General features: G+C 37.4%; 1 protein-coding gene across 1 annotated transcript; it reads right to left on the reverse strand.

The window, feature by feature from the left end:
* Positions 1-2789: 2789 nt before the first annotated feature.
* On the reverse strand, positions 2790-10552 carry LOC114662706 (mast cell protease 1A-like). The gene is made up of 5 exons (XM_028816339.2): positions 10478-10552; positions 10092-10251; positions 5063-5198; positions 3285-3509; positions 2790-3157 (listed from the first exon to the last, which is right to left on the reverse strand). Exons 1-5 carry the CDS (start codon positions 10527-10529, stop codon positions 2984-2986), a joined length of 747 nt encoding a protein of 248 aa, XP_028672172.1. The 5' UTR covers positions 10530-10552; the 3' UTR covers positions 2790-2983.
* Positions 10553-11618: the final 1066 nt, after the last annotated feature.

The raw sequence follows: 11618 nt of genomic DNA on the forward strand, positions 1-11618 counted from the left end.
ATAGATAGCAATAATAAAAATCCTTGGGCACTGTTTAGAACAGTGGCTAAATTAACAAATGGAAATTGAGATCAACAGTGCAAAATACCAACAGACATTAGCAGTACAGACTTTATGAACTTCTTCAATGAGAAAATTAAAAATATAAGATCCCAGATCTCTGCATCACAGTACAAACCAAATACTAGCTTAGCAGACCCTGTCTCACATTGCAGTCAGCACTTTAGTAATTTTAATCCTGTAACTGAGCAGGAAGTCTTAAGTTTAATTTCTAAAATGAAGCCCACTACTTGTTCCCTAGATCCAGTGCCAAAAAAACTAGTAAAAAGTGCAATGGATGTTCTTGCAGCGCCTATCCTAAACATTATCAATAGTTCATTATTGCATGGCACAGTACCTGATGCACTAAAAGTGTCAGTCATTAAACCATTACTTAAAAAGTCAGACCTTGACCCACATATACTAAATAATTATAGGCCTATTTCAAATTTACCGTTTCTCTCTAAAATACTAGAAAAAGTAGTCGCCAGTCAGCTTCAGACACACCTTACGCATTACAATTTATTTGAGAAATTCCAGTCTGGTTTTCACACTGGTCATAGTGCAGAAACAGCACTAACACGGGTTGTAAATGACATTCTGATATCCTCTGATGAAGGAAACTCCACTGTAATTATGTTGTTGGACTTAAGTGCAGCATTTGACACCATAGACCATTCTATTTTACTACACAGGCTAGAAAATGATGTTGGGCTTACAGGCACCGTGCTCGCTTGGTTTAGTTCTTACTTATCAAATCGATTCCAATATGTACAGAAATGTGCTGGCAGTACTCCATCATTATACACAGAAGTTCAATATGGTGTCCCGCAGGGCTCAGTACTGGGACCGTTACTGTTTTCACTTTACATGCTTCCACTGGGATCTCTCATTAGGAAACATAATGTTAATTTTCACTCGTATGCAGATGACACCCAGTTATACCTTTCATTTAAATCAAATGAAGTTTCTCCAATGTTGTCTTTAATTAGTTGTGTTAGTGAATTAAAGGAGTGGATGAATAAGAACTACTTGTGTTTAAATACAGATAAAACAGAGATGTTAATTGTTGGAGGGAATGATGCTGATCACAACAATATTCTGTCATCATTTAACTCAGTGGGAATCCCAGTCAATTTTACTGAATCAGCCCGCAATCTAGGAGTTATCTTTGACTCTAGCATGTCATTTAAAGCGCATATTACAAAGTTGTCCAAAACATGTTTCTTCCATCTTAAAAATGTTAGGAAATTAAGGCGCTTTTTAAATAAACAGGATTCTGAGAAACTAATTCATGCATTTATCTCTAGTAGGATTGACTACTGCAATGCGGTGTTCACTGGATGTTCAAACTGTTCTTTATACAGCCTCCAGTTAATCCAAAATGCGGCTGTGAGAATTATTACAAGAACAAGAAAATACGAACACATAACTCCACGGTGTGCTAAGAAGTACCTCTGGGGTACTTTTCTGCTCAATGCTATTGGGCAATTCAGTGCTTCCTTTCAATGTACTTGCCAAGTTTATTTGTATTTATTTAATTACTGATAGATAGATAGATAGATAGATAGATAGATAGATAGATAGATAGATAGATAGATAGATAGATAGATAGATAGATAGATAGATAGATAGATAGATAGATAGATTGATTGATTGATTGATTGATTGATTGATTGATTGGCTGTATTATCTGAGTCTGTATTCTTGTTTTGCATGGTTATGGTTCTGTATGCATCTGAATTTCCTCTTGGGATTAATAAAATCTATTCTAATCTAATCTAATCACTTCTTTCAATATTTCTACATTCTTTTATTTATTAGAGATGATGACAGAACAGGCAAAACAGGTTGCGCAGCCCCCAGATTCATATGCAACCTACCAATCAAGGATATTAGTGAATCAGGGCTGTTTGCATCATTCAAAAAAAAATCTAAAGCCTACAGTACGTCTTAGACATCTGCGATGGTCTGAGGATTCTTCTGTTCGTGGCTATAATGGACCTGACTCTCTTTCATTGGCAATGAGAATACTAGTAGTGTCTGCACCAGTTACCTTGTTGAGCAGATGTTTAGTCATGGAGGGGTTATGATGCAGCCACATCGTTTACAAATAAGTGATAAATTCTGTCAATCTTAATTTTTTGCAAATGCTATGCATTGTAAGCTGTGGGATGGTGTTGAAATATGTTCTTAATTTCTGACTATGCAAAATTACTTAAAGAAGTTAACTTAAAATGACAGATGATTACATATCTACATTACTCTAAAATGACATAACCTTAAGAACTATTTTCTTTAAACACAATATGTTTTAGACACTGTGCTCTTATTAGGAAACAGTGGAAAATTAATAACACATACACAAAATAAAATCATTATCTATATACCAGTTACTGATTCTTCTTATTAAGATCTGTTTTCTCTGAGAAAGTATATTATTAGCTTAGATGTTTGGATACATCAGACATTACCATAATTTCATTATTTGCAAACAGTGAGGAAAGTATAGCTTAACGTAAATCGACTCCATTTTTTTGAATATAATCTTTATAATGTATAATAATAATAATGAATAATAATAAACCTGAAGGTTACATTAGACTTGCATATGTAGAACATATTCCAAACTCTGAGCTTTTACCACAACATCTGACATCCAATGTATCTTTACATCTGGTTTGAGACAAGATAAAAATCTCATAAATACTGTAGTTCAAGCTCTAATAACGAGTCACACACTTTTGGCCTTGCACTGCAGACTTTATTGAAGCAGATAAGCAGTTACATGTGCTGGTGGGTATGATTTAGGGACTGCGGTAAAGCTACCCAGCATTCTTCCATGTGATTGGACTTGGCAGTGGTGAGAGAATGTGATATAAGATCACTACTCAGCATCTGAGTTGGCAGATGTAGCAAACTCTTTGTGTCACTGGAAGAGCCATCAAGCAGAAGAGCTGGCATTGATTTTCATTTCGATCCAGTCCCGGTATGCAGACACCCTTGTGTAGACATTACTACCTGGATCTTCGCATCTTTTTGAGCCATAAGACACAATCCCCACAGCTGTAGGCTTGTTCAAATTATCTTGACAAACCAGTGGTCCACCTGAATCTCCCTGAAATAAATTCATTTGATTTTATTTTTGAGAGAATATGGAAGAAATTCAGTTGATGATTAAATAGTTGAAGCAGATTAAACTTAACTTTTTTCTCCTTTTTGTAAGGAAAGAAATGTTTACTTACCTCACAGTCACCTTTCATTCCAGTGCCTCTTAGAAAGATTTGGGAAATAGATAGAATGTGTACATTGACGTTGACCTTCACCTCTCTCAGCACATTGCTGCCTTTCCCATTGGTTTCAGTTCTTCCCCATCCTGCCACAGAGCAATTATAAGGGCTGAAGGGATCACCTCTCTTTGGAATGCTGATGGTTCCCACATTATGTTTGATTTTGGCACTGTGCTTCAGCTGTTTCAAATGACAAAAATTCAGAATGAGGTCAGTCTGACCTCTTGTCTCTAGTGCCTACTGAACATATGCTGGCATACTTATGGTTGAATGATTTTTCTGAGCTTGTATTAAAGGCCTGGATTGTGATGAGAGGACATGTTTGAGTTTAATTCAACTTTAGGGCATCTTAAAAGGAAAGAAGATGGAGTGCTGCAGCAGACAGTCTGCATCTGAATGGGGAAATCAAAGGGCTATCTAGATTATTTGGCAACTGGGGAGTCCAGGCTCCAGGCCAAAATGGTAAGGTGGATTTCTGAAATATAGGTGAGGCATGGTATGATAAAGTCAGAAAAATGCAACAAGTAACAGTATACCTGTTGGCATGAGTGAGTGAACTTGACATGATATTTGGGGGAGCTCTGATCAGGTAAATGAGCTCCTGGAGCCAGGTTGGAAACAGGGTATGGTGTCTGACTTAGACTAGATGTGACAATATGGTCATTTTGAGACATCTCTCTCTATATCTACTTCTTCATTGCAGTATACGAGGTGAGATACAAAAATAACCGGATTGGTAAAAAAAATATTTATTGATGAATTACAGCATTCTAAACATGGTCACCTTCGATATACTCCCCCTCCCGATCTCTACACCGCTCCATACACATCTTCCATTTGATTGAAACAGTGCTGGAAATCTTCTTGCTTGTGGTTCTACAACAGGCTTCTATCTTCACTTCATCCATTGAAGAAAAATGTGTCACATTTGATTTTCGGGAACAAGTAAAAATCACAGGGAGCTAAATTAGGTGAATAGGGACGATGATTGAGGACAGGAATGTTTTTGTCAGTCAAAAACTGCTTTAATGAAAAAGCAGTACAATCATTTTGAACAATCTGATTCACTGTTTTGATGTTTTCATCCGTCCGAGACAAGCGTGGGCGACCTGGGCGTTGAACATCCTCCACATTTTCTTGTCCTTCCTTGAAACATTTGTGCCACTCAAAAATTTGTGTGCAAGACAAAATGTTATCACCGTACACTGTTTTTTATCATTTTATAAGTTTCTGTGGCCGTTTTGTTCAATTTTGCGAGAAATTTGATGTTGATTTGCTGTTTGATTTTTTCACCTAACATTATAGCGGCAACTCGTGTAACGATTGTTGTGCTGACTGGGTTATTCACAAGATATACATAGCTGGTTTGCGGTTTAAGGGGGCGTGTAGGAGGGGATATAGTTCAATGATTCACGTTCGGCTGACCTGCAGACAGTTTTCCAGGAAAGCCCCAAGCCCAGTCTGGTTATTTTTGTGTCTCACCTTGAATAGTCAAATGAATAAAAAAATAAATAAATGGTTTTGGGAGATAAGCAACATAAAACTGAATACCATCCCCTCAAAGATATCTTACATAATGCTGTTCATGGGAATGTTTACAGTACATATGTCTGAAATAAGCTACACACTCCCAGTTAAAGCTAAATTAAATTAAATTTCCCTTCAAGATTTACTTTAAGACAAGACAGGAAAGAAAACACACAGACAAGTTTGGGCTCAGCAGTGACACTCACCTTCAGAAGCATAATGTCATTTACTTTGGTTCTATTATTAAAACATTCATGCGGAATGATTTCCTTCACTGGTATCTCCTGCCAGGATTTTTCCTTTTTAGAGTGATTATGAGCCCCCAGAAGAGCAGTGATGCTCCTGTTGAGCAAAATAGAGCAAATGAGTCAGGGATGAGTACAGGGAGAGCTGCTCATGAATTTCACCAAACAGATCATCATGGAAATAGAGCAGTGACAAAAAAATAAATAATAATTGTAAAACTGTTCAAAGTTTGACTATTTTAAGAAGAAAAGAGAGAAAAAAACATAAGAAAGCCAAAGATGAAACATCCTACATATATTTTCTTTGTTTTGTTTTTTAACATGGGTTATTTTACTTTTTTTTTATCTTTGTTCCTTTCTTCAACCCTTCTCTCTAAATACACCTTTCATGAAAGCTGCAAAAGTTCAGAGTGAAAAGGTACTAGAAACCAGACCTTGGCAAAAGAAGGGAAAAGTGTCAAAAACATTTAAGAATAGAATAAAATGTGCTAATAACTAAAAAAAAAGCAGACAATAAAAAATAAAAATGTGCTAATAATCAAACTTACACCCCAGATAACCCATTTAGCTTTCTCACAACATGTTCATCATCTTCTCATGAGCTGTTCTTTTCAAACATGTCATGTTTAAATGCTTGTCATGTTTCAGCCAGCATTTCTCCCCTGGTGTTCAAAGTCTTGTTTCTTGCCTGTTTATTCCCAATTTTGTGCCATTTATTTATATTGAAGTTTCTTTTGTTTATTATGTGCGTGATTACTTGTGTTTGTTTGTAACTGAAAAAGGCCTTGGTTATGTCCCATGTGTTTTGTGGGTGGTGCCTAAAGAGGCGGGGCCAACTGCCAATCATCACCAGGAGCCGCCCTCTACCTTGTATATAGGAGGGCCTTCCATAGTTCCTGGCAGTTCATTTTGAATGTGCTGGGGAGTGGAGGGTTTACTTGTATTTTGCTGTGCCTTGTTGCTTTTTGTGATTTCCTGGATTTTTGACTTTGTCTCGGGATTCTGAATTGGGACAGTGTTTACTGTGGTTTACCTTACCTTTACAGAAAATTATTTTTGTACTTGTAGGTGTTTTTTGTACTACAGAGCCTTTGTTTAAGTAAACCTTTTATTTCTTCAGGGCCCATTAGTATCTAGTTGGGGTTTGAACAGTAATCTCCTCCCGCCCAGAGGAGAATTTTTGAAAGTATTTTGGTACTTTTGTGCTTTTGGTGTTCCTAGGCCACGACAACTGTTAGTTCTGCTGTGCATCATTGAGCTCTCAGTTGGTCGTATCATGGATTCACAGCATGAAAGTGTGCGGGTGAACAGATTCATGGAGCGCTCGGTGGTCCAGTGGGTAGTAATGGTGCCTCATATCCATTGAAGCCTGGATTTAAACCCTGAGTCAAGTCACTGCCTGTGTGGAGTATGCACCAAATGCAGTAGGAAAAATCAGCCCCAGGGAAAACTTGCTTTTTTCACTGCTTCCTATATTATGTTGATTTACATCAAGTAAACAAGAAAATTCCTGCTGTAGCCATGGAATATAAGAAGTGTCTTGTATGTCTCTTCAATTATTATTTGCAGCAGTAGCTGAATTGTATGAGGAGTTTGCTGTGAACATCACTACAAAGCATAAATATATGATTGTTTTTCATAGCAACTTTACTTGGTGAAGTACCACAAAAGCATGAAGGAAATATTGACTACTTTAGAAATATTCTTCTGGACTTTAATTTTATAGAGCATTTTATCACATTGGATACTGCATGTTGAATTATAAACCATTAAAATGTCTACCACTTCTTTATTAATTTTTGGTCAGGCATTACATGATGCCATTCTAAGAAGGAAGCGAGAAATACTTAAGAGTGGCTGGTCTAACCTTATTTATATTGCCAATCCAGTACACTTTATATTGTGATGTGATGAATTTTCAAAAATCAATTTAAATATCATGGGTTATTGACTTGCAGTATCTTATGTCCTCAACATCCTGTTGCCATTGCCATTTGCCATTTAAACAAGTCAAAGCCTTTGTTAGGCTTCACCACCTGCTGCCTACGTGCTGTGCATTTCTTTTCATGTTTTCATGTGGCTTATTAATTATGTAATGTGATTTATCTCCCACATCTCTGAAACATGCAGATTAAAATGACTGGCAACTCTAAAACAGTTTGTTGTGAGTGAGTATGCTGTGCCATAGACTGCCACACTGTCTGCATTATTTTTCCAAACAGGAAAGTAAAAGCGCCCAAAACACTTTGCCCATGCAATACCTTTTAATTATTCAAATTCAAACTTCTAATTTATTAAGTTCTTATTAAGAAGTATCTGGATGACATACTGGAACATTTCAGCATGGTCTCTTCATCCATCCATCCATTTTCCAACCCGCCAAATCCGAACACAGGGTCACGGGGGTCTGCTGGAGCCAATCCCAGCCAATACAGGGCATAAGGCAGGAACCAATCCCGGGCAGGGTGACAACCCACCGCAGATGGTCTCTTCGCATTTATCAAATTTCTCATGTTCTTATTTAATAAAGTTTATTAAGTAAGGAATTCGAAGTTCTTTAAGTCATCATTCAGTCATTGTCCAACCCACTATATCCTAACTACAGGGTCACAGGGGTGTGCTGAAGCCAATCCCAGCCAACACAGGGTGCAAAGCAGGAACAAACCCCAGGCAGGGCTCCAATACACATGCTCACACACCAAGCACACACTAGGGACAATTTAGGATCGCCAATGCACCTAACCTGCATGTCTTTGGACTGTGGGAGGAAACCGGAGCACCCGGAGGAAACCCACGCAGACACGGGGAGAACATGCAAACTCCACACAGGGAGGACCCGGGAAGCGAACCCGGGTCTCCTTACTGCAAGGCAGCAGCAATACCACTGCGCCACATGCAAAATTTCAAGAATTAAAGAGAAATAATTTAAAATGGAATGAACAATAAATTAAACAGTAAACTCCTCTAAACTGAAATGAATGAAATGACTAATTAAAACAATAGCAAAAGCAAAGAATTTGAAACGGTGAAAAAATTCTAAATACCATAAAAAGCCAATTATCAAAAATGCAATAATATTAAAACAAAACAGATAATCAACAACCAGAAATATAAAAGTGGAAAACAGCCTGCTTCTACTACAGAGAAGCACAAAGATGGCCGAAGAAGACAAGTGTAAAGCTTGTGACAGAAAGCGAGACCGGGCACAAATGGTCAAAGAATTAGACTAGGAGATGAATGAGAATGAGATTATAAGGAGAATGAACAAACAATTGAAGACCAAGCTGAAACATAGTCTGGGAATAGAATTAAGGCCAAAATAATAGCAAGTCAAAGGGAGGACTGATCGTCACAGCCCAAAATGTTAAATCAAAAATCAAAGCTGAAATTGTCATGATTTGCACAAGAGGCAAAGAGGATGGCCAGGAGTGGAAATGTTCAGCAAACGAACCAAAATCAAATCCAGGGTTCCCTCCTATAGTTCACCAGCAACTAAAATAGCACAGTAATTTCATTTATCACTAAAATAATATTGATAATAAAAATGAATACAAACTATAGTGTAGCACTTCAGAAAGCCCAAAATGGGAGCAGCTATGAAGAGTATATATAAGATGAAATATAAGACTGTAATGCAGTCTTTTTAGTGTTAAAATACTCAAACAACCACAACTTTTTTAAATAGTTCCAATGACCTTATTGTTTAAATGATAGCCTTTTTTATGTATTAGAATTGGTACCCAGCACTGCCTACGGTAGCAGCATAAACTATATTTTGGAAAAAAACACAGCCTGTGGTATTTATGGAATATTTTGTTAATATACAATCTTTTACAGTTTATTGTAAGTATATATTTAAATGAAGTTATAACATTGAATTATTAAAACATAAGAAAAAGGACTAAAGGTAACTAAAGGATTAGCTAAATGTGGTTTCAAGCTTGAGCACGTGAGGTCTGCTTCATCTTAGAGGAGGCACCAGCTTGATTTTCCAAGGTTAAAATGAGGTGAGTAACAAACACCCCTCTAGAAAGTGAGGATAAACTAATGGCAAAGCCCAAACATCACCCCTATGAAGTGGTGCTAAGATCAATAATACAATTCTCAAATCACCCATATTAGCGAAGCAGCATTCAGGTAAATGGGAATGTCGAAAGGAGTCAGTTAATACTGGTGGCACTTGATGATTGGATGAAATAATATTGCTATGCATATTAAGAGTCAGATGACATGCTGTATTAGATGAGGTAATGGTAGCAGGAAAGCAGAAAAGCAAATGAATTGTATTATTGATTACTTACACCATGACATTTGTGCATATAGTATCTATGTACAAATAAGAAATTGTTCTGCATTCTCACCTGGTCTCTGGGAACAACTTCTTTGAAAATAGAGGAAAGTTTTTTTTCTCACAATATGTTCCTGTGTACAAATGGGGAACTGGTAAATTCAACAGTGAGGATTTGCATACTGTTCAAATGCAATTAAGGGCACCCGGAGGTGTCCAGGTTGGGGGCACTGACTACATTTTGGAATGACACAAAGCCTGATGCCTTCTCTCTGTATAAATGGGGAATATGTGCAAAATTTGGTGGAGTGGATTTCTATAATAGATGAACACACACACATGCACACTTTCAGCTTTATCTATTAGATTTCTGGTCTTTCCCATGAGAAGTCAAGTAAAATGACATCTTTTATTGGCTAACTAAAAAGATTACAATATGCAAGCTTTGGAGGCAACTCATTCCCCCTTCTTCAGGCAAGATCTTGCCTGAAGAAGGGGCCTGAGTTGCCTCGAAAGCTTGCATATTGTAATCTGTTTAGTTAGCCAATAAAAGGTGTCATTTGCTTGACTTCTCACTACATTCATAAAGGCAAACACAGTACGACACCCCGGTCTTTCCCGGGAATCTATGGGTCTAATAAAGGCTTTCTGGCTACAAGGCCTGAAATACATAACAAGAGTGCTGGCTACTTTGAAACTTACTGTCCTTTGCAATGTGCTGCAGTCAAGATGAAGTTTGGAAGAATGAGGAAACCACCACACTGGTATATCTTTTGATCGCGTTTTATCATCAAGAAGGCCATGTAGGGTCGGCTGTGAGGTTTAGCTTCTTCCCCATCTATGATCTTGTCACCAGAGACACCTAACAGGAAAGAAAGTGAATAGGTGATGATAGACATGACATGAAGAGAATCACCCAACATAAGTACTGCACATGCTAAGAGAATAATAAACAGTTGTTTTCAGCCTAGATGTTCTACTAGACTTGCATCACATCTTTGCACATATGCCGGTTTGCTTTACAAGCATCATATTTTGACACTGCAGAATGAAATAACTGAAAGACCCCTTTCCTAAAACCAATTTACCTGCCAGTCCTATACAAACAGCGGTGATAGTAATCCAGTAAATTTGCAGCATGGCTGATTGTTTCTGTAACTTGGCATTGCAGTTCTTGTCTTTATATTCAACATGAGTGGTGGGAAGATGACATCTTGAAACCAACCACAAACCACAGAGCAGTCAATACACAAGAGAAGAATATTAAAACAAAAAACATCACCCTGCCCAATTACTGGCAGGTCAGTTTTAACCACTGAGTAAATGAAATAGTGTCTTAAATTCATAATCATTGGTAGTACATAATTATTTAGATGTAGGCGACTCAGACTGATCTGTAACTACAAGAAGAGTCCACATTGCGACTTAATGATTTCTGACTGAGTTATGAACTGTAAGATATATTTGCTCAAAATCAACAAGTCTAACCCTTCTTGTCAACAACAACAGCATTTACTTATATCATGTTTTCATACAAACAATGTAACTCAAAGTGCTTCACAGGATGAAGAAATAAAAAATGAAAAATATAAAAATAAGATTAGGCAATACTAAGTAACAAAGAATAAAGTAAGATCTGATGGCCAGGAGGACAGAAAAAATTAAAAAAAAAACAAAAAAAACTCTAGGGGCTGGAGAAAAAAAAAAAAACAAAATCTGCAGGGGTTCTGAAGCCATGAGACCACCCAGCCCTGACTGGGCATTCTACCTTCAATTATGTTCTGTAAAAACATAACAAAGTTTGAAAAACAAGTATAGAGCACTTAGGTCATCAGGATTATTTAATTAGTTACTTTCTCAATATTTAATCTGGACAAACTGCAAGAATCTCTTTTTCAATCACAAGACCTGCTACTATGTTCTTAATTTCTGTCCTGACTGCACCTCCCATTATTTTGCACTAAATGTCCCCTATGTACACAATTCACAACTTAACAGGAAAAGAAACTCTTCTAAACCAATGTACAGAGCACAGCACAGTATGGGTCAGCAGCCATGCCACCTGCACTTGAGAACAGCTCATCCACCTGAAGCTAAGCATATAAGGGCCTGGTCAGCACTTGGGTTGATTCTGGAGGAAAAGCTGGTGAAGCCATCTGGGGGCACTTACCCCTGTGTGTGGATCCCAATGCCTTAGTGTAGTGATGGGGACATTGTGCTTCAAAAATG

The sequence above is a fragment of the Erpetoichthys calabaricus genome, chromosome 12 (genome assembly GCF_900747795.2).
Source record: "Erpetoichthys calabaricus chromosome 12, fErpCal1.3, whole genome shotgun sequence".
Classification (NCBI taxonomy): domain Eukaryota; kingdom Metazoa; phylum Chordata; class Cladistia; order Polypteriformes; family Polypteridae; genus Erpetoichthys; species Erpetoichthys calabaricus.